This window comes from Colletotrichum graminicola (genome assembly GCF_000149035.1).
Source record: "Colletotrichum graminicola M1.001 genomic scaffold supercont1.12, whole genome shotgun sequence".
NCBI classification, from domain to species: Eukaryota; Fungi; Ascomycota; class Sordariomycetes; order Glomerellales; family Glomerellaceae; genus Colletotrichum; species Colletotrichum graminicola.
The window spans coordinates 739,361-765,888 of record NW_007361016.1 but is presented as its reverse complement, the minus strand read 5'-3'; the positions used below and the strand labels follow the sequence as shown (position 1 = coordinate 765,888).

At 53.1% G+C, this 26,528-nt stretch overlaps 9 protein-coding genes and 1 non-coding gene across 10 annotated transcripts; 7 read left to right on the top strand and 3 right to left on the bottom strand.

Annotated features, from left to right (window-relative positions):
- Nucleotides 1-2,457: 2,457 nt before the first annotated feature.
- On the top strand, nucleotides 2,458-5,106 carry GLRG_04019 (uncharacterized protein; the record flags this gene model as incomplete). Its single annotated transcript, XM_008094704.1, has 2 exons — nucleotides 2,458-3,192; nucleotides 3,244-5,106. The coding sequence occupies 2 exons, from the start codon at nucleotides 2,458-2,460 to the stop codon at nucleotides 5,104-5,106; spliced, it is 2,598 nt and encodes an 865-aa protein (XP_008092895.1).
- A 1,526-nt stretch (nucleotides 5,107-6,632) lies between these two features.
- GLRG_04018 (uncharacterized protein) lies at nucleotides 6,633-7,142 on the top strand (the record flags this gene model as incomplete). Its single annotated transcript, XM_008094703.1, has 1 exon — nucleotides 6,633-7,142. The coding sequence occupies one exon, from the start codon at nucleotides 6,633-6,635 to the stop codon at nucleotides 7,140-7,142; it is 510 nt and encodes a 169-aa protein (XP_008092894.1).
- A 592-nt stretch (nucleotides 7,143-7,734) lies between these two features.
- GLRG_04017 (uncharacterized protein) lies at nucleotides 7,735-8,866 on the bottom strand (the record flags this gene model as incomplete). The annotated part of the gene is made up of 2 exons (XM_008094702.1): nucleotides 7,735-8,580; nucleotides 8,819-8,866. 2 exons carry the CDS (start codon nucleotides 8,864-8,866, stop codon nucleotides 7,735-7,737), a joined length of 894 nt encoding a protein of 297 aa, XP_008092893.1.
- A 2,182-nt stretch (nucleotides 8,867-11,048) lies between these two features.
- Nucleotides 11,049-12,381, top strand: GLRG_04016 (methionine adenosyltransferase; the record flags this gene model as incomplete). The annotated part of the gene is made up of 3 exons (XM_008094701.1): nucleotides 11,049-11,123; nucleotides 11,198-11,863; nucleotides 11,920-12,381. 3 exons carry the CDS (start codon nucleotides 11,049-11,051, stop codon nucleotides 12,379-12,381), a joined length of 1,203 nt encoding a protein of 400 aa, XP_008092892.1.
- Nucleotides 12,382-13,507: 1,126 nt separating this feature from the next.
- GLRG_13098 lies at nucleotides 13,508-13,606 on the top strand. The gene has a single exon. It is a non-coding gene; the product is annotated as a tRNA-Leu (tRNA).
- A 1,584-nt stretch (nucleotides 13,607-15,190) lies between these two features.
- Nucleotides 15,191-16,078, top strand: GLRG_04015 (peroxisomal membrane protein 24; the record flags this gene model as incomplete). Its single annotated transcript, XM_008094700.1, has 4 exons — nucleotides 15,191-15,220; nucleotides 15,283-15,398; nucleotides 15,465-15,491; nucleotides 15,571-16,078. The coding sequence occupies 4 exons, from the start codon at nucleotides 15,191-15,193 to the stop codon at nucleotides 16,076-16,078; spliced, it is 681 nt and encodes a 226-aa protein (XP_008092891.1).
- Nucleotides 16,079-16,643: 565 nt separating this feature from the next.
- On the bottom strand, nucleotides 16,644-16,955 carry GLRG_04014 (uncharacterized protein; the record flags this gene model as incomplete). Its single annotated transcript, XM_008094699.1, has 1 exon — nucleotides 16,644-16,955. One exon carries the CDS (start codon nucleotides 16,953-16,955, stop codon nucleotides 16,644-16,646), a length of 312 nt encoding a protein of 103 aa, XP_008092890.1.
- A 3,264-nt stretch (nucleotides 16,956-20,219) lies between these two features.
- GLRG_04013 (uncharacterized protein) lies at nucleotides 20,220-20,441 on the bottom strand (the record flags this gene model as incomplete). The annotated part of the gene is made up of 1 exon (XM_008094698.1): nucleotides 20,220-20,441. One exon carries the CDS (start codon nucleotides 20,439-20,441, stop codon nucleotides 20,220-20,222), a length of 222 nt encoding a protein of 73 aa, XP_008092889.1.
- A 1,152-nt stretch (nucleotides 20,442-21,593) lies between these two features.
- Nucleotides 21,594-23,009, top strand: GLRG_04012 (phosphatidylinositol-specific phospholipase C; the record flags this gene model as incomplete). The annotated part of the gene is made up of 1 exon (XM_008094697.1): nucleotides 21,594-23,009. One exon carries the CDS (start codon nucleotides 21,594-21,596, stop codon nucleotides 23,007-23,009), a length of 1,416 nt encoding a protein of 471 aa, XP_008092888.1.
- Nucleotides 23,010-24,946: 1,937 nt separating this feature from the next.
- On the top strand, nucleotides 24,947-26,245 carry GLRG_04011 (casein kinase II beta 2 subunit; the record flags this gene model as incomplete). The annotated part of the gene is made up of 1 exon (XM_008094696.1): nucleotides 24,947-26,245. One exon carries the CDS (start codon nucleotides 24,947-24,949, stop codon nucleotides 26,243-26,245), a length of 1,299 nt encoding a protein of 432 aa, XP_008092887.1.
- Nucleotides 26,246-26,528: the final 283 nt, after the last annotated feature.

Here is a 26,528-nt window from a genome sequence, read left to right as displayed (position 1 = left end):
AGAAAAAGCTATGGGAAAAGGCCGAGTGGCAAGCGGGGACGCACGGGAGAAACTGACCCAGGAGAGCCAGGAGACGTCAGGGTTCTTTCTGCATGCAAAAAGCAAGCTGATCGATCAGTTGGCGAAATTCAAGGTTCCAGCACACTCTCAAGACCCCACTGTGCAAGAGAAGAAATGGCTGGCTGTACAGGTACAGCTCCAGATTCCAATTCCGGAACGTGGGACGGCCAGGACCAGGACAGAGGCAGCACCGATAAAGTGGCTGCTCCCTCGTTACAATTTTCTTTTCTTTCTTCCAATGAGAGCCCGAATTGGGGGGGTTTTTGATCACGGTCCACATGAGCTCCGCGCGCAAAGGAATGAAAGAGCAGGACGGGGGAAGGAGCGTTTCGTTTGTTCATCGGGTCCATTCATCCTACATCTTGATCACGGCGTTTCAACTCTGCATACATACTCCCTGGGCACCGCGGGGCAGAGGCTGCAGAAAGCAAGCAACAAGCGGCAGCGAACAAGGTGAGGAACGGCGCTTGCCCAAGATGGGCTACGAGGCGGCGTGGGTAACAAAATTGCCATGCATTGATGCGTCGTGTATCCGTACGGATACATTAGGTAGGTAGGTATCCGTAGTGTACGTAGTGTCGCAGCAAGGGGGGAAGCCAAGTGCGAGCCAGGCTTGGCCCCCTTCTCTGCATGGGCGCGAGATTGAGATTGGGAAATTTTACCATGTACATTGTACGAACAGAAGCATTGTTGCTGGGACATGGGGAATGCCTGTTCCCTGTTCTCTGGAGTGGCTTCGGGTCCTGCCCTGGTCTTGCGAATGAACAGGTAGACTGTGCCTGAAGCGAGACATTAGGGGACAGGACCGACCGGGGGAGAGGGAGCCAGGGAAGCCAGGGGAGCCAGGAGAGCCAGACCACGACACACGCCTGGTCTCGACATCGTCAGTCAGTACCGGATAATGCCACGCGGCAGGCCTTCCTTGACAAGAGGAATCCCTTTAGTGCCAGATGAGACGCTTCCTTCGATCGTCAGTCTGGAGGTAGCAGCACCCAATAATAAAACAACCATTCCTCGTTTACACCATCCACTCGTCGATCGACGTGCCAAGAGTCTTGTTCGCCAGTCAGTTACTCTGCTACTCTTGGGTACTACGGATGCTGCAAGCACAAACGCAATAACCTTCCGTCCGACCTGGTTGAGGCTTGCCCGCTCACCTCGCCCAAAACCCATCCACCTATTCGTACACTCGCCCGCCTCACAACTTCCTACCAGCCGAAACCGATACCTCACCCGCCTTGCACTGGCTGGACCATCGACTCTCGAGCCATCTTGCCCAGATAACCCCTCCCCACGAACCCCGAATCGCCCCGTCTCCCGCAGCCTCCCTCCAAGTGTCTTATCTCGCTGGCCTGGCCAACGCAGATTGGTCAAGGAGAAACACGACGTTCTGCTGCTGCTGCTGCTGCTGCTGCTGCACCTCAGCGAGAGACAGGCTAGGCACTAGAGAACACCCACTGTCTGTCTCACACCTACGCGCCCAACCTCATTGGTTAAACTTTCTTAATCCTCCATTTCAAACCACCTTTCCACGCATAGTACCTACCACCATATGCAGCCCCTTAAACCTCGCGACGAAGCCGTAATTACCTCGACAGTCAACGTTATTGCAAGAGGAGGAAAAGAAGGGGGGAAGTAAGATCCCACAGAATATTATCGGCAGCCGTTTGTTCTCGAACGCAATTCTTTCCCTACATCAAACAACAATCCGGCAATCCGAGCCACTTTGTCCCAGCCATCTTCCCGGACGCGGCAATCCGTTTGCTTGGGCTGCGCTTGCATACAACAAATCTCAATTGCCGCAAACGGCCGTCTCGCTGCTGCCACGCCTTTCCCGTCCAGCGTCCAACAAAGCCACGACACAACCATCACTTATCTACGGCCAAGCCCTGGATGAACTGGCCTCAGTTGACGTTACTACCAATCTACTTACCTAGTGTTCAATCTTGACCGTGGCATCAACCGCACCCGGTTTCTCGCTGCGTGTTTGTAGCGCGTCAGAATTCATCTGATCCAATTGCAGACCGATTCACAACGCTCGGCCCCGGATCCCAACCTTGATCCGTACAAGCCCACGAACGGACGGACGACAGGCCGGACTAAAGTTTGGGGTACCGGTTTTCGCTCTGCCCAAAATTTGCTCAATGCCTTCGTCCCATCATCTGTTGCTTGACGAAAACGTAATCAACTGCTGAGGTTTCCGCGCCGCGAAAGGTTCGCAGCTATCAGCAGTCCCAAAAAGGCCCCATCCGCTCATTGGGGACCAGCTCGTATTGCGTCCCACGACCTCACGGCCGCTATAACGACACACTCAACGCCTGGAGCCAAGATAAACGTCCGCTCAAGCAGCTACACGGCCGACACCTGATCGTTTGCCAAATTTGCCTATCGACAATAATGGCGATGCAGACGGTACACGCCCACGCGGGCCACGCACATTCGAGCTCCACGTCCTCGTATCCTCCGCGGCCTGCGTCTCCTACGCTGACGAACCCCGACATGATTCTCCCCGACTACGATCGCTCGCCTTCTCCCGAACGATCTCATTCTCCGCTAACCATGTGGAAGAACGCGCATGCCGTCGATATGAACATGCAGTTCCAATTTCCACCCTCCGCATTTGTCGCTGGTCCTATCACCCCTACAACGCCAATCATCTATGGCAACGGAACCATGTTGTCTGACATTGGTGAGGTCACGGAGGCCGAGAGCACACCCGGCAGAGCTTCGCGCCCGACTTCCATCTTCTGGTCCCGACCCAACAACGCGGGCGCCGACGAACCGCGATATCCGTCGCCTACGAAAGTACTAGAGAGCCTCAAGCAACGAGCAGCGCGGGCGACGCGTGAACGGCGATCCTCTATTGATTCCACAAGCACGATCACCACAACACAAGACCAAAACGCCCTGTTCGCGGGATTTGACGATGCCATGAGCGTCGACGATAGCAACTTCCAGGGCGACGACGAGGAGAGTGTGGCGGAATCTTATATTGAGCAGGCGCCTATCCACCAAACACAGGATAAGTCGCAAACCATTAGGTCACCTCTCGATGGTCCCAAAACATACTCCACCTCTCTTATAAGTCGCCGGGCCGAGCAAATTCTAGCGAATGCTAAACGGAGGCTCACGGTATGCCTCCCATGGATTATTCTTCCACAAGACGGTTACTAACGCATACAGACAATGGAAGGCAATCTGTCAAGAGCGCGGAGTTCATTGAGCATCTCGACTCCCTCAATGTCCTCCTTCGACGGAAACCACTCAACTCCTTCTCCGACAAGGTCTGCCTCGTCCGTAACCTCTCCGATGTCTGCTCACGGGCATGCAAGGATGTTGAGTGATACGTCGCTCAACATTGACGCAAACACTATAGCCAATGTTCCCAAACGGTCCGCCAGTGCAATGGGAGCAGCAGGTGGATACCGACAACCGCTCCTTGTTCGTAAGACTTCTTACGACTCGGCATCGGATCGCCTCAACTCTGGAGGAGAGGGACACTCGCGCTACAAGATCGCTCAAGAAATTGGCCTGGAACCCCTTGGAGAAGAAGAGGTGACGCAGGAATTTCACTCAGGGAGCGACAGCGCCAACCGGGAGGGTCTCCTAAACCCAGCGTTCAGCCTGGCGAGTCGCAATAGGCCACTGACACGCTCTGCATCTGTTGCGCAAATGCGCGACATCAGAGATCAGGTGCAGGATCTGAAAGGAAAGATCTCATCTCTGAGAGAGCAGGCGCGTGCCGACAGCATGCGACGACGCAGCATGCAGAGCCTGCGAACCCCAAGTCCTTTTACTCACGCTCAGGTTGACCAGTGGTATGCCGAACCCCAGAAGCCACAATCGCCGGAGCCATTGACTGCTAGCTCGGAAAAGAGTCCGTGGAATGCGGACGCGGTGAGCGTTGACGGGCTGGTTCAGGAGCCAGAAGAAGGACCCAAGACGATACAACTATCGGTCGCAGATGACGGGTCGGCAGCTGAAGATTATGACACTGTGGAGGATGTCATTCGACAGGAAGAAAGGCAAAAGGCGCTCAATGCCATGCAGGCAAACCAGGATGTGGAGGATGATGAGGCCGTCGAAGACGACATCTCTGACATGCAAACCGAGGACGGTTTCGAAGACAGCGTGCAAGTCCAGGGCGGGGAAGGATATGACAGTGATAGCGGAGACTCACTCTACCATGATACTGTGCAGACTTTCATGTCTCACGAGGACCGCGAAGATGCCTTCGATTATGAGCATTTCTTCCTTCACAGCGCGATGGGCACCCTCAGCTCAAACCGCCGTGGTAGCGTCACTTCCGAGAGTTCTATCGAAACGACTCGTGGGCCCATCGTCACCAACGAGCCGGTGCAGCCGATCGCACACAACAGACGGGGCAGCGGGGACACGATTTCAACCATGGAGTCTTTCGCCACGGCACACGATGGCCGATCCAGTCGAGTAAGCGCCAGCGATCCTAGCGAGGAGCTGAGGCACGGTATCCTCACACCCCCAAGCATCAGCCCCATCAGCGAGCGCACCGAGAGCCCGCCGACGGCCAAGCGAGCGATCAACGGTAGCAACATGGGCGGCGAAGACGCTTTGGACAAACTACGAAGTCGAGCACGCGCCGGTTCGACGGTGTTCCGTCGGCCGATGACCACCCAGGCAACCATGGGCCACCGCCCGGGGAGTGCCTCATTTGACTCGACAGGCACCAACCGAAGCTTTCCGTTGGCGGGCAAGGCGCGTGTCAGCGTTGGCATCCTCACCCCTCAGGGCTCTCCCGATCTGGAACTCAGGACCATCTCGGATGCCTTGATGAGCGAGGCTGCGAGCATTTGCGACAAGGAAAGCATCCACACACCGGATCAACCTGCCCCCATGGAACAGCTGGCCAGAGAAGACCAGATCTTGATTGAGCGCACCGTAGCCAGCTTGGGACGCTGCGTGCTCGCAATGAGCGAGGCCGGCAAGGCCTCGTCAGAAAACCGGATGTACAGGAGGCGCATCGACATGGCACGCCGGATTCTGGAAGGCATTGGCGAAACTTCATAAAGGCCGTGTCGTTTTTTCTTTTTCTGTTATTTTTCTTCTTCTTACATTGTTTCTTCCATTTATACGATATATGTGAGGGGATTTCTGGCGCCAGCCCTTGACAAGGGCCCAGCTGCATGCTACCGTCAAGCCAGGGCATTGACGTCGGCGTCAATGAGTAACTGATAATGTCAAATGAACCGTAAGGAAAGTCGGTCTATAGGGGCCGGGAGGCTTTGCGCCTCAAGCAGGCCAAATGACGATTTCATTTCCTAGATTCGATTTCGATACCCTTCTTTTTTGTACCTTTTCCACTTTTCTTCTTTTTGTCTCTTTTTGTGGCTGGCATACCAACTCTTTTCTTTCCCTTCTTTTACCCAAATGCTGGGTATCACTGCGAGACCTGCTCAGCAACTTTTCCCTTTGTCAACAGGAAACAAGACTCAGTGTATAACCCGTCTTGAGCCAAGAGTGTGTATTATTAGTCTCGAAAGGACTCAGAAGTTAGTTGTCTTAGTATTTGTGCAATACAAGATGTCTTAGTACTTTTACCTCTAACCTGCGACTGTCACCTGTGCCTATTTCGTGAGCAAGATGATCAAGCATAGTCAAGGAGTAAGTAAGTAGATCTAGGGAGGGGTTATAGGGCGGTTCGGCTCGTCAATATCAATATCGGATTATAGACGAAGCCGGAATGAAATATGCTGTAAGACGACTTCGGTTTCTGACTTTGAGGCCTTGGGAGACATCTTCGTCCTTCGAGGTGACAAGTTATGCTGGTTTCATTGGCTGGGAGTTCACTACTGCGGTTGGGTTAAGAGTGAGTTTAACAAAGAATGAAAATAGTAGACCTTGGAACTAATCAAACACATAGATGCGTGTCTATGTAGTTCTGGATCTGGAGCAATTGACACAGACATCCTTTGACAGTCGGGGTTGTCAGTTACACAAGCATTGTTCTCTGGACCGAACCATGATGGCCCGGACCTCTCAGTTGATCTACTCCCACATGCTTGGAGAACAACCCGGCCGTTATTCTCCACTTAAAATAGCGCGAAAGGATTGGCGAACTGCACGCAGCGTTCCCCCTTTCGCACACCGCATTTGCCTGCCTGTGTGCTTGTACTCTGCTCTCCAAGGGTCCAATCCACCAAACTCCCCACCCCTCCTTCCTTTCTTCACAAGAGACAACAAGACCTCACCGCGACTTTGTTCAGTCCTTCTATCTTGCTGCGCGGTCTCTTCGAGAACAAGCAAGCCCTGCTGGCGGCGACGTCTTATCTGTGCCCTCTCTATTCCAACCGTGAACAGTGCCTACAACAGCCCACTCTTTCTACCTGCCTCCAACTCTTGCATGTACGCGCGCACGCGACACAACCAGCCAACGGCCCATCGAGCAAGCAAAAACCAACAGCCAGCCAAAGGAGAAAATACACCAAGGAGTCCTGTACCTCATCCCAGAACGAAGAAGGCCGACTAAAACGACTCAAAATTCATACACATAAACACACAAAACACACACACACGCATACACGCAGGAAAACAAGATGGCAGAGCCGTCCATCGCAAATTTCCTCCTCCGCTCCCTCCTGCCCCCCGATGCCGCCGACTTCATCCACCAAAACGCGCTGCACCCGTCGTCTCCACTCCAGCAGCTCCGCGCCCGGGCTCAGTCGGCGGCATCGCGCGCCCTCGACCAGCTTTACCCCTACCTCGCGCCCGCCGTCGACGCGACCCTCGAGTTCCTGCACTCGTCGCCTGAGTTGGTGAGCTTCGCTATCCTGCTGGCGCTGCTGGCCGCCACGGTGGTGGTGCTCAACTGGATCCGGCGCGTAGTGGCCTTCTGGACGGCACTGATCCTGCGGCTCGCGTTCTGGGCCAGCGTCGTCGTCGTCGTCGCCGCCGTGTGGCAGAGAGGCGTCTGGGAGACGGCGCGGGACGCCGTCGTCGTTGGCAGCAAGGTGGTTGGGTTCGCGGCGGCAGTCAAGGACGTCTGGGTCAGCGAGTACAACAGGTACGAGCAGGAGACCCAGGTGCAGGGGAGCAGGTACCGGTAAAGGTTGGCCGAGCCGCGGAGATGGGCAGCGGAAGACGGATGTTGGGAAAGAGGGGATCGACGGCAGGCGAATGGTGGGATATACCCCGAGGGAAAGACGCGTTTTGAGAGCCAGGATGTGCTGATATACGCAAAAGTGTTATGACACGCATTTGGAGATGGTTGGTTGGTGGGTGGACCGGGCCGCGGGGAAGCAACAGCACCGCCGTAGTGAGGCACGAGACTGGATAAACAAGACCACGGCTGGAATTGGGCAGAGTCTTCGCGGTGTTCAAGCTGGGTTGGGATGCGCATACGCGGTACGACATGCAGCAGCAGAGGGACCAACGTCGAGAACGTTCGCCGAACATGATTATGGACGGCTCAGTGGATATTAATCAATACCAACGCCAACGCTATGCAAGCAATCATAACCCTCTCTAATCTGATACTTTCCCCCTCTCGTGACACTCTTTTCTTCGCTCTGGTCTCTAGACTTTTTCTTTCTTTCTTTCTTTCTTTCTTTCTTCTTCAGAATGGTATCTCTTTCTTGTAATTGAAACACCCCAGAAATGCTGCCAGACGATCCATGCAGACCATACAACCGGCGTGGACTAGTCGTCGCTGGGCTCGTCAAACTCGTCGTCTTTGAGCTCCTTGGGCTCCTGCGCCTCATGGTACTGGATAATGTCGTCGATGTAGCTCAGCACCGCGCCAACGCTGTCCTCGTCTGTGTTGTCCAGCTTCAGATAGTTGACCATGCTGAAACTCTCGATTAGGCCCGCGACGGCCCTGTTCAGCCGCTGGAAGCTCCTGCCACGCATGACGAGGTCGCGGTCGTGGACTTCGCCGCGGCCGTCGTCCGGCTCGCCCCCCGCGGCCGCGGTGGCCACCGGATCGTCGTCCAGGAGGCCCGTGTCAGGCGTGAGGAAGCGCTTCATGTCCTTCTTGCGCACCTGGTCTTTGACGAGGTCCATCTTGGACAGGATGTTGATGTGGGGGATCTCGAGCATGATCATGGCGCTCATAGCGCTGAGCGTGCCGGCGAAGAACTTGGCGCGGTCGACGACGAAGGTCGCCTCGAGAAGGTAGGCGGCACAGAGGCGGATGTCGAGTGAGCCCGGCTGGGAGAGGAAGCGGGCGAGGGCCGGAAGGATGGGGATGTGGGTGTACAGCTCGATCTGGCCAGGCATGTCAAAGATGATGAGGTACTCCTCGGTTAAGCTGTCGAGGGCCGCGGTGAGGAAATCGAGGTTCTCCATGAGGAACTCGAAGCAGTAGATGAGACCGCCGTTAGGGCCGAGCCCGACCTCCTCCATGGCATCGTGTAGAGAGATAAGGTCCTTGATGTCCAGATCGGGGGCGTGCTCGAAGGATTCGGCGGCCGGGTCGAGGTTGACGTAGAAGGCGGAGCGGCGGTTAAGGTTTAGGTGGGTGATGAGGGAGGCACAAAATGTAGACTAAAGGGAGGGAGAAGAAGAAGAGGCGGTTAGCTTTCCGGTATTCGGGGTCGGCTTCGGGACGAAACGGTGGTGTATTTTCGGGTTTCATCAGGCGGCCCGGTCGGCCGGTCGTCGAGGCCGACACACGGGACAGAGCTTGCACGAGACATCCGATCGGGCTGCAGCCTGAAGAGCCGGCAACAGAGCCAGAAGAAGGGCAGGGTAGATAGGGATACACGAAGAGATGGATATTCACCTTGCCGGCCCCAGCAGGGCCCATGACCATGACGCCGTACTTGGACATGATGGCGTGGGTAGGGAGGAACGGAACCGGAGATTTGCTAGGGGCCGTATGGCAGTAATGTGAAGGGCAAGAGTCAGAAGGATTCGGAAGCTCGTGTACTATCTTCTGTCTTGGTTGGGTATTGTGCGGCGTGAGGTGATGGTGGTGGTCTTGGTTCAGGATCGGCAGAGTCACTTGTCGCAGAGTTTTGGAGGAGGAAGGAATGATGTTTCTTGCTATGGAAATTTACCCCGCCATGCAGGAACGGGTGCGCGTCTAGGGGTCGCTGGTGATCGGCCTCTTTCCCCTTTTTTTTTTTTTTGTGCCCCTTCTGGGTCCTTAGCCTGACTCTAAGGGCTAGAGTCTGATGCTTTGTGGCAAAGCGAAAAAAAGAAAAGAAAAAAAAGAAGAAGAAGGGTGGACGAGATATCACTTGCATCTCCTCCTGGTACGGAAGTAGATATGTATCTTTCATAACGGAGTACGGATAGCCTGTAATTACTCGCCTGCCGGCCCAGCGATAGCCCAAGGCAAACGTTACAAAATAAAAAAAAAGTTTTGCCTTTCGGTTGCGATTGCGGGCCCCAATGCGGCTGCGGTAGCTTGCGATAAGAGATAACAAGATTGTCCCCCAATAGGCGCAGCTTGCGGAAGGCTTACAGTGGAATTATGGGCCAATGCCGCCCGCACGTGCAAGGCACGGGAGGGGCATATTCTCACCGGCCTTTTCAGGGATATCCTACAATTTATCTCCCCGTTGGGCTTAGTTAGCTCTTGTTTCGGCAGGGATTTCTTACCGCCTGAAGATTCAACCATAACATTCCCAGAGAGGCATTCAGGGCGGAGGACGGGAAGCTTCGCGGTCGCGGCGTGCTTTAGGAATCCAAATTCTGTAAGAAGGGTGCGTCCGAGGCCACAAGTACAACGGCGGGCCTCCCTTGATACGAAGCGGATTAAGGTGGTCGATATGGTGGAATGTCGCCGGGCGGTCGGCGCGTCCCCCGTCGATAAGCCTTGCCGTAGATAGGCGGCGTCGAGTTGCGCGCGCCGTGGAATGCGCCGGTCAGTTGGAACAATGCATTGGTGAACAGCCCGACATATGCCTAGTGTCAGGGTTGACGAGAAAAAGGTACCGTTGAGAGTTTCGACCCCGTGATTGTCCATTGGAATTGCACAATGTATCTTCGGTCTGGCACAAGCACCTCCTCACATAGTTTACAATTGAAGTTAAGGTTCTTCGCGCTGCCGGTGGTGTACACTACCTTGGAGTCTTGGACGAAACAGCGGAAGCCTGAGCTCCCTCGGCGAGTCGATCACCGCTGCTCCCATTGGGTGTGTATCCTGGCGACTGTGGAAATCCGAAAACTTCCCTGGCTTGCCCTCTGTTGAACCACCAACCAAGCCGCCAGCGATGGGGCCACGGGTGCCGTTGGGTGGCCTCTGCATTGGGTATACTTTTACCGTCTGTGACCAATGTACCATTTACTCATGCATAGGTACGGATATTGACACAGAAATGTTGTATAGGCGGTCAAGGGAGGAAAGTCGTGAGGATGGCGCAATCTGGAGAATTTTGGGCCTTCCCCCTCGACAGGGTTGGTACATCAAAATGGAGGGGTCGGCCGGTGAATGTACCTCCTCCGCCACACTAACTACTATGGCCGCGTCGGTACCTACCGTTCCTTCCGGCCCTCGGCCAGTGTTTCCCACGACTAATGTGTCAAATCCGCTTGAGCTTTTCGGCCACAGAGAGAGGAGTGAGTGAGCGAGAATTTCTTCCCAACCATCCCATCCCCGAGCACCACCACTCTGGTCTCCCGTATTTCTTTTAAAACCCGAACGGCCGCATCCTCTCCTTTCACTCTTTCATTCGTTTTCTCCTCTACATCCACAAGCCTCGCCTTGCTCTGTGTCCCTCCCCATACTTCCAAAGGTACGTGATTGGCTTTACACTGAGCTTCCAGACCCCGCGCGCCAAACGTTTGGACCCCACCAGACCCAAATGCAGAGAGAGAGAGAGCACTGGCTGACCCATAGATGACAGAAGTAGCTTTTTTCCCCCTGTCCCGCTTGCTATCTCTATAGCCCCTCGAAGCCCCGCGTCGGTAGATTTAAACCCACCGAATCTTTCTCTACCTCAACCATCTTTTCCCTTCTTCACACACCCTTTTCTCACATCCCCCTCACCTCCTCCCCGTCCAAGATGTCTCCCAACGGTATCAACGGCAACGGCATTGCCAGCCGCAAACACTACAACGAGGGCAACTTCCTCTTCACCGTAAGAAATCCCTCTCCTCGCACTTGCTGTCGGCGGTGAAGCCACAAACCCCTGCTGATACTTCTCCGATATAGTCCGAGTCCGTCGGTGAGGGCCACCCCGACAAGATCGCCGATCAGGTCTCCGATGCCATTCTCGACGCCTGCCTGCGGGAGGACCCCCTCTCCAAGGTCGCTTGCGAGACTGCCACCAAGACCGGTATGATCATGGTCTTCGGTGAGATTACCACCAAGGCCAAGCTTGACTACCAGAAGGTCGTCCGTGACGCTGTCAAGGACATCGGTTACGATGATTCCGCCAAGGGCTTCGACTACAAGACCCTCAACCTGCTCGTCGCCATTGAGCAGCAGTCCCCCGATATTGCCCAGGGTCTCCACTACGACAAGGCTCTCGAGCAGCTCGGTGCCGGTGACCAGGGTATCATGTTCGGTTACGCCACCGATGAGACCCCCGAGCTCTTCCCCCTCACCCTCCTCTTTGCTCACAAGCTCAACGCTGCCATGTCCGCTGCCCGCCGTGACGGCACTCTCCCCTGGCTCCGCCCCGACACCAAGACCCAGGTCACTATTGAGTACAAGCACGACAACGGCGCCGTCGTCCCCCTGCGCGTTGACACCATCGTCGTCTCTGCGCAGCACTCCGAGGATATCACCACCGAGCAGCTCCGCAAGGAGATCAAGGAGAAGATCATCCAGAAGGTCATCCCTGAGAAGTACCTTGATGATAAGACCGTCTACCACGTGAGCCATTCTCCGCATACCAATAGCGCGACCCTGTTACTGACATTTCTGCCCAGATCCAACCCTCCGGCCTCTTCATCATCGGTGGCCCCCAGGGTGACGCCGGTCTGACCGGCCGCAAGATCATCGTCGACACCTACGGTGGATGGGGTGCCCACGGTGGCGGTGCTTTCTCCGGCAAGGACTTCTCCAAGGTCGACCGTTCCGCTGCTTACGTCGGCCGGTGGATCGCCAAGTCCCTCGTCAACGCCGGCCTCGCCCGCCGTGCCCTCGTTCAGCTCTCATACGCCATTGGCGTCGCCGAGCCCCTTTCCATCTACGTCGACACCTACGGCACCTCGGAGAAGACCTCTGACGAGCTCGTCGAGATCATCCGCAACAACTTTGACCTCCGCCCCGGTGTCATCGTCCGCGAGCTCAGCCTGGACCGTCCCATCTACCTCCAGACCGCGAAGAACGGCCACTTTGGTACCAACCAGTCCTTCACCTGGGAGCAGCCCAAGACTCTCAAGTTCTAAGCTAGCTCAGGCTGGACCGAGAGCAGGATTTCTTCAACAAGCTTCCTGCATTGCAACGACCTAGACGTTTATAATAATTTGATATTCATGCGGACAGGCACTCAATATTGGCGTACGGTTCTCAACGAATCCCGGTTTCATGCCTTTTCGGGGTAAAGGCAATACACAAGACACAGGGCGTGGTCTTCTGATAGGGTCATTTTTTGTCAAACGGTGTTAAAAACAATCGGAACAAGGGAGCGGTGGCGTCTTTCAACAAAGACACTGCAGGATTAGGATCATATCCTGCAACTTTTTTCTTTCTTTTTCAAAGTCACAAAAGAGCAATGCATCATGAGAAGATACCCTTCGCATTGTTCGAAAGGGGACACCAAACAAACAAAGCATCTACATTGGCGTTAACGGGGAAACAAAAGAATTTCAACATCTTTTCTTTCCTGGTTTTCTGGCCGACAATCTCTTGCGCAGTTAGGGGGAAGAAGGATGCGGCAGGACTGAGACAGGCCGAATAGCTGGGTCTCGGAAAGCTGCAGACGGTTAAACCATTTAGCTATCATCAATAGAGACAAGGATATCCAGGACTGTCGACTTTCGCCGTTTTACTACGATATTTGGATTGATCGTGACCTAAAGTGGTGTGTCTTGGTACTCATTATGAGTAACTTGCGCGGTACACTGTTTCCCGCGGAGTAAAACGAAGCAGAACTCTCAACACGCAACCACGCAATTTTGACAACGACTCTCGACGGCATAGCACGCAGAGCGACGGGCGGACAATCGGCTTATGAAGACTGATGTTGGTCCCGTGTCCCTTGATCAAGGAGGTACTTTCTGGAAAACCCCCGACCTTGGGGTGTATATGTATGTGTAATCCAACTCTGGTCAAAAGGCTCTTGTTCGCCCTGCAAGGAGGCGGGACGTTAGTATGGGAAAGAGGAAAGAGGCAACAGGAGGGGCATTGACGCCGTCCTGTCTGGTTGTCGGGATTAGCGGCATGCACTTTGACCTGTCGTTGGAGAGGGTGTGTGTGAGAGGTTGGTTCCTCTATGGGATGTTTCCAGTGCGGCTACAGCAAGTTCGTCCGATCCGGTGGAGCAATCCGTCGGACACCGGGCGAACGCAATATGGAAGGGTGGCCGAGTTGGTTATGGCGCCAGGTTAAGGTCAGCTTAACATCTGTTTCCTGGTGGGGCAACCCGCGCGAGTTCGAGTCTCGTCCCTTTCAAGATTCTCTTTTTACTGTTTCCCCTAATCCGTTTCGTGTGTCTTTTGTTGCTGTCTGCGTTCATGCGTTGATATTTTATTGTTATTGTTTCTTGGCATTCATCATGTTTAGTGGTGAAGCTGGTTGGTGACGGATGGAAGCAGGTACAGGAAGGTATAACGTAACAATTCAATGTCCTGCAGTCAGCTATTATAGACAGAGTTTTGCTGACTATCCTTCACAATATCCAATGCATGCCAATGTCTTCAGAGCACAGTAAACTCTAGGTGAGGGTTTGTTTAGGCGAGTGTTACACGCATCTTTCCGCAGATACGGGATAATCACTAATCGGTATGTCGGTGGTTGTGTTTGCTGCTCGGACTTCTTGACTTGTTTTCTTTTTCTAATATAGCATACGGTTGCACAGTCCTGGCATGTAGGGAGGCTAAGTCCGTTTGGCTGGCGAAAAGAGACGACACTCCTGAAAACTGCATTCACGAGTTTCATGGTAAAGCCCCTTGAGTGATTGTCAATGAAACCTAGTTTTAGTATAGCCACGGATGACCTCGGCTCACATGGTACTATTCCCAAGTTGATTGGGTGCCACCCTATTGCTAACACAGCTGGCGCGCGCAATGAGGTTTCAAGAAGAGATGAAAGGCAAGTTCACCTCAAGGGATGGTCAAACCAGCCAAACGGTAACCAATGAGACGAGTGAGGAATACTACCGTCTTATCTTGCTTGGGAGGCCGCTCTTTCCTATATCTTACAAGCAAATAACAGAGGGCAAATGCTTGTTTGCCTCAACACATACGAATTTATCATCAAAGAGTTTAGACACTTTCTACTCCATTATCTTTCTCTTCTGCAAAGAAAACTGTCAGAGCACTCTGCTACGAACAGTCAGATGCTCCGGTTTACTGTGCCTGTAGGAGTTGTCTTTGTCTTCACACAGTGCCTTACTTGCAATTGCTAACTTTTTCTGCCAAGCAAGGGGCACATGTGAAAATGAAGGTAGCTGCTTGTAACACAGGCTCAGGGTCCGCAAGGTCAATAATGTTCTGTGCTGCCAATCACTGCCGGGTACCTTTTAGTCTACAGAAATGTGCCTCTGATGTTCAAGGTCACATGCCAAAAAGCAGCACCAAGACATTTTCCCCAGACGGACATTCCCTGGAGGGATTAGCGGCGCGCTGGCCCTGCGTCATAGGGGGGCATGTGGGGGAACCCTGGGGCTGGGGGTTCAGAGTGTGCTGTGGTTGTGCTGCAGCGTGACTCGCCAGAAGCCGAAGACGTCCAAGAGCCTGGGACCGAGGTACCATTCATCACCTCACACATACACACACACGCGCTCTCTCTCTCTCTCTCTCTCTCTTCCCTTCCCCTTTCCTCCGGTCCAACATTCCCATTTACCTTTTGTGCATGCAACACCGCTGTCACTCTTTTCTGTGCCTTTCAAACCCGCTGCAATCCTCATGCGCTGAGCGGAAGCACGCCTACCAAGAGCGACTCCCACTGTCGCAACTGCCATCATCCACTTGGGAGCGACGTGCAATTGCCGAGGCTAGCCACAACTACAACAAACCACACCAACCCGCCGCCAAAATGTCGCTCGCCGCTCTCGATGGCCTCAAGGTAGGCCCGCTGCTGGTCAAATAGAGGTGTCAAAGAGTCCCTGAAAACTGACGCCGATCCAGGCTGCAATCGAGCGCATCATCCTCGACCCCAAGTACCATGACATCCTTGCCGTCGTCAAAGGCGCCCGCAATGGAGCAGTCTACGGTGCAAAAGTCCGCTTCCCTCATGCGCTTGTGTATGTATCGATAGCCACCCTTAAACCTATAGGTGCTTGCCATTGCTGACTCTCGGACCATTTCAGCATGATCTTCCTCTTCCGCTCGGGAACGTACGTCCCCCCCCGTACCCCAATCCCTGAAATGGGACAAGCTATTGCTATTGTCAGTTGCTAACCCATTCCCACCCAGATTCCGCCAGAAGGCCGGTCTCGTCTTTCGTGCGACCCGAACCCACGCCCGTAACCTCGCAAAGTTCGCGACGATATACAAATTCACAATGTACCTCCTCAAGAACTACGGTCCCACGCCAGGTAAGGAAGGACCCTATGACTCCTTTTTCGCTGGGCTATTGGGCGGCTACATCGTCTTCGGTGGCCGCTCCTCGAGAAGCGGCAAGATCTCCAGTGTCAACCAGCAGATCGTTGTCTACGTCTTTGCGCGCGTCGTTCTGGCCCTCGCCCGCCTCGCCGTCACCCCTGGCAAGGGTTTACCCCTCGTCAGCCGCGAGGACCTCTCGACTAAGATCAGCTACTATGCCTGGCCCGTCTTCGCCAGTACGAGCTGGGCTATGGTCATGTACCTCTTCCGCCATCACCCGTCCGATCTGCAACCCAGCTTGCGTAGCAGTATGACGTACATTTACCAGCAGAGCAGTGAGTGGGACTCGTTGCGCAACTTCATCTGGCATAACAAATAGACAACTTGCCGCGAGAGTTGGATTTTTTTTTCTTTTCTTCCGTTGGCAATATGTATCATCAGATGATCGGCGTTTGGTGCTTGGATACAGGGGTCGGCCAATTTGCTACGACACGACACAGTGAATGGACGAAGGCGGAACACATTTTGGGGGGGAGGGGTGTTGGTTTTATTCTTACGGCTTCATGACATGGCATTATAGACCAGTCTATCGACCATATACAACGACGAAATCGAGCCCAAGTATCTCCGAAATTTCGACATATACGAGCCATACGTATCACATATCTGTATTGCTTTCTTTACCGAGCTCGTTACCTAGTTGTCAATGGATTCACATATTGCTCTGCGGGTTTTGTAACAGCCCCTCAGAATGTATGCGCCACCTGTTTGATGAGCCCGTCATAATCCCAACTAGAGTTCATCCCGTAGCCTTAACTCGACCCGAGGCTATTCGTCGACCCTTAGAAATGGTTGTCCGGCAGGAGTAATGTGGTCCACAGGAGTGGAAAGGGGGTCTTGCGGGACGATGTTATGCCGAAAGGTTGAAGGACCGAGATGCTGGTTCATAATCGGACGCTGGGGCTGATCCGGCAGGAGTGGTCATAGTTGCGAGGCCCAAAGTTGTCGGACAATAGGGGAAATGGCCCCACCCACCACGGAGAACAATGGGTCACGGAAACCACAAGTCGGCACGCTGTTCCTCCCTTACTCCACGCCATCAGCAGTGCAGTTTTCCGGGGAGAACAATAGAGTAGACAAAGCCATTCAGCCACAAAAGGCCACGGTCCGTATTCTTCGCCGCGCTTTCGAGGTTTGGACCCGAGTGCTATGGTTGGCCGGCTAGGACATCGCCGAGCCCGTTTTACAGATATCATGCTGCTGACACAGAGCGGCCTGAGGCCCGTATACTTGTAGGTTTTGAAGATTTACTATGCTATCGGTAAAGAATGCAAGGCCCTATTACTTGGAATTGTCTTGACACTAAACTCTGCGTTCAAGGCAGAGGACAAGAATCTAGCTGCAAAGGTGTGATCTAATAAAGACACACGGGCTGGGCCAAATAGATGATTGGGATGACCGTCTTGGACTTGCCTGTTTGGTCAGCTCAGCCATGGGTAAGATGCCCAGTCACGGGTGTGCTGCGACATGCCACAGATACGTACATCGTATCTCAGCAGACAAGTGTACGTGAAGTATGACAACTGCAGTCGGGAGATTACGAATTGCTGATGAATGATTGCTACGAGCCGTTGCCACGTAGGGGCTTTATGTACTTCACCGGGTTTCTTTCCAAAATTTTTACTGTGTCATCCACCTGCTGAACATGTGATGCCGATACATCAATGTCGCTTTTTATTCAGGATGCATTCTTCCTCCATTACGGAATCCAGTTGTGCATCTGCAGTTCCCTTGTGTCTAGCAAACCTAAGATATATATTCAACTGCAAGCGCATCATACAAGTTTCGCCCGTTCAACTTCTCTTCACATTCCGAACTGCTATTAGCACTTGACATCATAGCCGTCAGAGCGACCAAGAGACCAAGAATAGCCGCCCCAAGTTTCTGCTCTATAGCCTATTTTATTCAACGAATCTAATACGATGACGACTGCGAATCAGGGAAACCAGTCACAGGGGCTCGCCATGCTGTCAGGACTCCATGCCCTGGACAGTTCTAACAGCAATGACTCTTGCCAACTAGAACAGCCACCGGCATACACGCCGTCGACCCGAACAAGAACCTTCGAAAACCTCACTTCATATTTCCCTGGTCAAGATTTCTCTCCAGAAAGTGGTGACTCTGAGGCATTCCAGCAGCTCGATTCTATCCCAGATGCTATCGTTGACGATGACCTTGAGAACCCATCGCCTATGTCTTTGAGAATTTCAACACGGATCAAAGTAGCTAGCGACGGAAACCTCATTGCTCTACCCTGCTCGCCAGCAGAACAGGCGACATCCATGGCAAGTGCGATTATCGAGGCCATTCAAGGTCGAGATTGGATGACAGGGTTGCCAATGATCGACGAAAATGGACGACCGAGGCCACTCATACTGGATATCGATGCGGGGATGACCCTTGAGGGATCTTCAAACATCGTCGGCACGGAGTCGGTCATTGCCCAGTTTCTACGACGCGGCATGCATACACCGAACAAGTCACCCGATGGCCCATCCGGAAGAGATACTTCATCGTCAAAAAGAAGAAGACGGGAATCAAAAGACAGTGCAACTGAGGAGACTGTCCTCAAACGATCTCGAAACGAGTAATGGGGCTCGTATAGAGTGGTTCTTCGTCCGACGCTCTACCCACCTTCGAAGCTGTCATCCATTGGGATGTAGTTGTTGCCAAAACGGGCAAGCAATGCCCTAGATTATGAAACGTAGTATTAATGCTGTGGTAACTTGGACGGCATACAGAGAAGACAAAGTTCCTACGGACGTAAGAAGCGTTCATTCTTTTGTAATCATCTTGAATGTATGTAACTGGTGTGGCAGCATCTCAGAGTTGTACAGCATATTTGAGTTGTTCCAAACAACTATGACAAGAAGAAATGTGTGAATTTGAGGTCTGTATTCTTTTGGCTAGACAGGTATAATGAACAAAGCAACTGTTTTGGATTATCGATGCCCGAGGAACGAACGACTTTTGGCTCGTACTGAAGCTTTTCGAGAGCCAGAAACACCACTGAGTTTGTCGACGAAGCCCCTGAGATTCAGGAAGCTCCGGGTTTCATTTACTCTTTTATATAAGAAGACGTACTTCAGATACACTTTAATCATTTGACATTATTCTGCTCTTTGGACTTCTTTCTGCTGCCATTACACCACAACTCCAGTTTCACAACATCAAGTCCTCGGACGATTATGTTAGTTGACAAACGCCTAGCATCATCATTCCCTTTGCCTGGACCTTTCCTTTCGTCGGCTATTTTCTCCTATTGTTCCTCCTTGATCTTAGCCAGACTAGTTTCGAGCAGAGGATATCCGTGCCGACAAAGGGGCTTCGGCATATCTGCACTACTCAAGGGACATAAATGGATGAATGAGACTGCGGATGTTAAATGTTGACTGGAAAGTGTGTCTATAAAGCAACCAAATGTTCTGCATATGTCGCTGAAGAAAATCGTCCGTACTTCCTCTTCCTTGCTAGTGTAGCCTACTAAGCTTGCTCGGCGTGACCTTAAGTGACCATGAATACCATTCGGAGACATAGAAAGGCAAGCCCGAGCCTTATTTTCGACAGTACGCTGTGAGCGAACAGACAAGTCTGAATATCTGCTGACGGGAACGGTGGATCTTTTGAGCATATCTTGCGAATGAGGCATGGCATCAGGCTTTGTGTCCTGATTCTGAGTTACCATGTTAAGCTTTTCTGCAAATATAGCAAGCTCATGACGTACTAAATTTGCTTTATATTGCTAGAACAGTATGGTCTAATGATCAATTGACAAGAGTACAGCTAACTGAAGCCTGCATCGACCAGAGGGAGTCGTACAAGCTCAGCAATCCAAAATATACAGAAAAAAGGGGAACACGTAGAATGATGTTGAAACTTGGGTATTCGGTTTTACTCGGATATACAGTGTGTCTTTGAGCTGCCGCCAGTTTGTTCCCTGTTTTCTGCATCATATGTGGGCAGAAACCAGCGAAGAATATGCGCAGCTCCGTCCAAGGATTTAGTCTATAAACTGGTAACCCGGCAAAGAACTTTTCAGACCTTCAACCTGTTCCTATGGAGTGGATATTGCCATCTACCTCCCCGGATGGTACTCTTCCCTCATGTCCGAGCCGTAACCGGCGGGATGGCGAATTTTGGCTTGCGTTCCACCTCCGTCCATTCCAAGCAGAACGTCTTGCCCGCTTAGGTTCAGGTGGACATGGCGAGGTTTTATTCGGGTAAAATATCTCATCACCAACCCAGACGGTCAGATCTCGTTGATGGTAGCCTTTGTTGCGCCATCCTTCGCAGTCGTTACGTCGAGGAAGAGAGCATCGGCCCATGAGCGGCTCGGCATGAGGACCAGCCAGAGACACGAAAGTGAAATGGCCTCGAGCACCACATAGACGGCCTTTTGTCGTCGATCTGCCGTAATTAATGCCGTTGACAGTATAGTTGATGATGTAATCTCCCGAGAACTAGATGTATAAGCCGGCATAAGGAGGGTCGACCCTGTTGAAGAGGATGGAGAATCTGGTCGCGCCCCCCGGTGAGATCGTAGGTGACGCAGAGGCCGTCACGTCGCCGTTAATTTGGTCGTACCAGCCACCATAGTTATGTTGGGGCCAGGTATTGAACTCTTGGGATGTCGCCGAGGCGATGAGAACAGTGGCGATGGCAATGGAGGTGAGGCAAACCATTTTCAGCAGAGACAGACCCGAGACTTGCAAAAGAAAGATTTGAGGTGAGTAGCAAGCGCCAAATCACCAACCGGCAGTCAGTGATTACGACTTAAGTACCCATTCACATTGATTGTCCCAACTCATCTTTACCGTTTATCTATATTCTCGAAGAACCAGGCAGAAACGTACGTTGTGGGGCAATGTTCACTTTCGCGGTCAAGCTTGACCGAGGCTTGTCGCACGGGCAGAACCATCACGATCACCGCTATGCCGGGAGAGGTGCTAGATTAGGTCTAATCTACATGGGAAGGGGTTTTCAATGAATGTGAGTCTAGGAGCTCGTGATGTACATATGGTACAACTCGAAGCAAGTTAGTGGTTGTAATGGAATTCTTTTTGGGATGATAGACGATAGCTGCAAGTCCTCAAATGAAATGACTTGAAAACGAAAACCCCTACAAAGTCAACGAGGAAGCTTGATAAAAGTTTGCTGAAGTTGTGATTTAGCTCTCGAAGGGTTCCCTGAAGCGATGTCAAATGCGGCGACTCTTCTAAACATGGTTTTAGGCAACGAACCATCCGTCTCGGCCGTTCCATGTCAAAATCGGCAGGGAACCGGAGAAAAAAAAACCCCACTTCAGCTCCAATTGACAGCTCTGTCGATCCAATGAGCGGCGCCAATTGCAAAGACAGCTTCTGTCTGGTCATCCACTTGCGAATCGCGACTAGTTTCAGGCACCTATGGCCACCTCTACTCAAAACCGGTTGCGCTACAACGTCCAGCAACCGCAACCGCACCAATGTATAGTACACACACATGTAGGGGTGCTGTCGACATGATTGATGCTGGTACTTGACTCCGTACTGAGGGAGCCAAGCTGAACATGCCCGCTTCCCGAGACGTTGATACCCACCCATAGCGTTCCCCACTCTAGGCCTCCTTGGCTGTAGGCCAGCCCAGCTGAGAGAGGCCCCATCTTACATGCAAGTAACGACTTCCAAGCCTTCCAAGACGGCCCTGAACCCGCCGATACACGCGTACGAGGTACATGAAAACGCTGGAGGGGTTCTAAACCCCCGCGGAAATCATCCACGATGGGCATATGTTGTTCACTTCCCTTCCCCTTTCCCTTCTCTCCCGACTCCTCTACCACCTTGCTCCCGTCCGCCATGCCCAATATCACCATCCGCAACCTCACGGCGCGGCCTGTCATTCTCAAGCGCGTCGAGCGCTTTGAGGGTGAGAGCAAGCGCACCGGGGACATCCTGGGCAACACCTTTGGAACCCTCAACTCCTTCATCAATGCGACAAACTTCACCACGAGGGAGATTCACGCCAAGGGAGACGCCCACACGGCCGATGATGTTGATGTACACGTCGAACCGTTCGCCATCAACGCCACAGAGATTGACGCACCGGACCTTGGCAACCACGACGTCGTCCGTCTGCAGTTCGAGATCGAGGGCCACCGGTACGAGGTCGACGTCCCGAGCCCCTCCAACCGCTCCTCCGTCTTGAAGAAGCTTGACGATGCGCCACTCGAGCTGACGGCCATCTACGTGCCCGATGGCGCATTCCTGGCCATCATGTCCTCGGCGAACCTCAACGTCTGGATGCGCGAGCTGCGCGACGAGTACCCGCTGCCCCTCCTCTCCATCCCGGGCACCCACAACTCGCCGACGTGTCACACGGCGCTGCCGTCGGTGCGCTGCCAGGCCGTCGGTGTCCGCGAGCAGCTCGACAATGGAGTGCGCTTCCTTGATATCCGCGTTTCTGTTGCTACGGACCACGACGACCTTGCCCTCGTTCACTCTGCCTTTCCCATATCCCTGACAGGCAGCAAGTACTTCGCCGACATGCTCGCCGACATCTACGCCTACCTCGATGCCAACCCCTCAGAGACGGTCCTCATGTCGGTCAAGCGCGAGGGCACTGGCAAGGGCACCGACGAACAGCTGAGCCACTACCTGCGCGACCGCTACGTCGGCCGCGACGCCCACCGTTGGTTCGTCGAGCCGCGCATCCCCCACCTCGGCGACTGTCGCGGGCGCATCGTGCTGATCCGCCGGTTCGGCCTCGATGAGCCCCTGCGCGCCGAGCACGACGGCAGGGGGTGGGCCATTGACGCACAGCACTGGCCCGACAACTGCGAGGACGGCACAGTCGGCGGTGGGCTCCTACGCGTCCAGGACTTCTACGAGATTGACCAGTCCACCAACGTCGAGAAAAAGATCAACTTCTCCCACGGCCAGCTCGAACGTGCGGCCGAGCAGCTCTTCCACCTCCCCGGCATGCCTGACTTCAACGCCGACGCGCCGCCGAATCCATTCTTCGTCAACTTCCTGAGTGCAAGTAATTTCTTCAACGCGACCTGTTGGCCAGAGCGCATCGCCGCAAAGGTGAACCCCGCCGTGATCGAGTATCTGTGCATGCGCCACGGCGAGCCGGGCAAGGGACCTCATCAGCTGGACGTGGGCGACGCAGCGACGGGCATCATAGTAACAGATTGGGTCGGTGCACATGGTGATTGGGACTTGATTAGGTGCATTATCGGAATGAACGCACGGCTGCAGCTGAAGAACTAGGGAATGAGGCTTAGGCGGAACGATCATGAACATGCGGAGCACAGCATCTACAAATGGATGGTGGGCATGGTTATAATCACGAATCCAATACAATAGAGAGCAAGTGCAAAATATACGATGAACGGTTGTTATTTAGCCAAACTATGGGCGCAAACGCAGTTATCTTGCCAAATCCAAGGCTCCTAGCGGGTGCCAAGTTAGCTAATGTCTCAGTAAAAAAGATATCAAAACATGTGTAAAATGACAATCTCTCAATCAGTTCTCCAAGGTGAATCGGTTATGTTTTTTCGTCATGATGAACTCAGTACTAGAGCTAATAAATGGTCATCCGCGAGAGGGGGGTTTGGTGTGGAAAAGACAATAACAAATATGACTAACCATTGGGTATAGCAAAAAAACAAGTTGGATCAAGACCGACGTCCTGCCTACGTCGCGAATTAGCAACGTGATCGATGTTGTGAAGCAAACACCAATTTAGCTGGTCTAAAGTTGAGTTAGCAACTGAGATCTGTGAACGCCCTGGGAAATAAGTACCTCAATAGTATCAGAAAGTGTTAGTTGTGTTCATTTCCGGCATACACCGAAGTGCAGCCAGTCAAACAGTGTGAATACTTGATCAAATCATCAGAGTATTGAGTGAGATGCGGCAATTGCCACCCCAGACTAGGCAGGGACATTCAAGAACCAAGAGTAAGAGGAGTGTTTACCTGCGGTCAGTCCAGTCAGCGTCTTCTGTCTCGACCATTATCACGCAGGCCATAGGGATTCCCGTCCGGGGAAAGAACCCTGCCATGCCCAAGTAATTTCAGGTAACCACAATCAGTTGACGATCATCTCAACAAGAAGCCCCGAGCACCCAACACCACAGGGTTTGTACGTCCCCGTTTGTTTCCGGCGAGGGGCGTCGAGGTTCGTTTATGTCCGCCCGTTCGTTCAAATCTTCCTCATATGTGGTAGGATGGTAGTGTTTGTAGGAGGGAGGGAAAGCTTTGCGCCAGCACGCTGGAGAATTTTTGATATGTACCTATCCGATCAATGTTAGCAAGAGTGCTATAAGGATAGATGCAAGCGAAAAGTGTGGATTTCGACTCTAGATCAGACAAGGCTGAAACTATTGCACCGGATTCAACATAATATATTCTGCATGAGGAATCCCTATGGTGTACGAAGTGTTCATCATATAGAGGGGGAGGAAGGATAAGGAGTGAATTGGCTAGCTGTGAACCAACCTTTTGGAAATATTTGATGTGCGCAAGCTTCAACATCATGAAGCCATGAGAAAAGTGCTCTGGAGCAAGAAAAGTCTGCCTCGCGTTAGTCAGAGTCCGATGAACCACAGGCGCGGAATAAAACTGCTTCGCAAAGAATTGTGCTCAGGGTAGATTATGATAGTGTGTAACACCACGGGGTAGGTCTGATTTGGATTGTTCAATATTGATCAATCATCATCGCAAAACAAAGGAAAGCACCTTGCGAGCTCAAGCAGATATTAGAACATACCATTGAAATCCTGATGCCTGCCCCGGCGCAGTCAGCGCGACCATTCCATGGCGGGCAGGCAGCTTAAGGTCTGTTGACCTTTGTGAGGATGAAAGAGAAGAAGTCAATCATAGTTGGAGGAGCTTCGTGGAAAAATTTAAAAGAAAAAAATAGCACCGAGTGGGGATGGCTCGCGAGAAGCAGCTAGCTATAACAGGATTAGCGCGGTACCTCTGGGTCAATGTGTGGCGGTACACCCGAGAATGTCCGCTCTCATCGAGGTGGCGAAGTCTATCTTATCGCCTCCCTCTCATATAAGTGCACCCCGCAAGCTCCCGTCAACGTCAACACTGGGCTCCCTCCTTTCCTCAGCCACGACAACTTCGACTGCAGCTGACGTCTTTTCCCTCTTAAAGGCCGTGAGCTCTTCGGGGTCTCTTCAAAGACAACCCGCCATAATGTCTGTCGCGGGGGGAATATGGGCTCCAGCAGCCCTACGCCTCCTCCGCGTCGGCCTCACCAAAACTACAAAAGTAATACGAGCCAAACTCGCCAATGCTACCCGTCCTGTCGTCCAGGCGGAATTCGCCCACATTCCCATCCGCACGACCGGCCGACAGCCTATCCATCCATCTGCTCTCCTCCGACAGAAACGAGCGGGACGCTGGTACTCGACACAGGGCGTTCAGAACACCGTCCGCCGGTGGATCTCCACGAGCGGCTCCAGCACCTCCGGTAACGCGAGCGGCAGCACACGCTTCAGTCGAGCATCGTTCCCAACTTCCAACACAGCCCGAAGTGTAGGACAATCAACTGGCCGCGCCCCCTTCGCGAGTACGCTCCGGCCGAACCTTACCGGCGGTGCTATCGCTCGCACCCAAGGCGGCTACACCCTTGGCGGAGGCAGTGGGGTCCGCTACTTCTCTCACACCCCGGCCGCGCCGGCGCAAGTGATTCAAAATGTCTCGGTTGCAATGCGCGCTTTCTGTCTCTCGGGCCAGAAGGTCAGATATGATGGTCTCAACGGCCGTGGTGACAAGCGCTACCGTGCCGTCTCGGAGCTTGAGCAGGCCGCGTACGTCAAGATGATGGGTGCTTCTGCCCGCGGAAACCCCGGCTCCTTCGTCGACTTCCACATCAGCCCCACCGTTACAGCTCTTAGCCCCCTGGCTACGGCCGCTGCTGCGGGCTTTACCTCTGCTAATGTCGAGGCCCCTGCCACCACTCTTAACGAGGACGGCTTCTTGGACGTCTTGTCGATTGACTTTGCTCGGGCGCTCAAGGACCTTGCTGTCATCTTTGCGGATCTGAAGAGGCTCGCTGTCTTGGGCGATTTGCCCATCACTATGGAGAAGGAAAGTGTGTTACGGGTGCGATTCCCCGGGGTTGACGCCGAGACTGTTGAGCGGTTATGCGATGACGCCGGCGTTCAACGTGGTATTGTGGGTCAAGATGCCGATTTCGACGCCGGCATTGGTGCGCCGATGGCCCTCCACTTTCCGCATGCCCCTGGTGACGATGCGAAAACCATCACATCGCCCGGCGGCTCTGCACGATCGCTCTCCGGCATTGATGTTGACTTGGACGAGGCGTTCATGGATGAGATGGAAGAACACTCTTGGATGTCTGACCCCGAGGGGTACGAGAGCATGATGCCCACTCCAAAGACAAGTGAACAGGGCTCGGATGACTATGATGGCTTGGAGGGCATTTACAGATTTCTCGAGGAGTGCGACCGCAACAAGGACCGTTTCTAAAGACTTCGTGTCCTAGTTTTGCAAAGGGTTGATGGCACAGACTGGTTTCTGATTTTTGGTTTCGGGCCATGTGAGGATCTACACTCTTTGTACAGCAACACTAGCCACATGTGTGGTCGAGTGTGAGCAATCTTTTCTATCTCAAGCACAATTGCAGTTTAGCAAGACAGGAAGTTTCCATGGTTTTGGTATGCGAATAATCACTGAGGCCGATATGATATTTTCATGCTGACTTCTCTCCAACTAGCTACCACCCTGGCCACTGAAAGCTTGCCTGTGCACC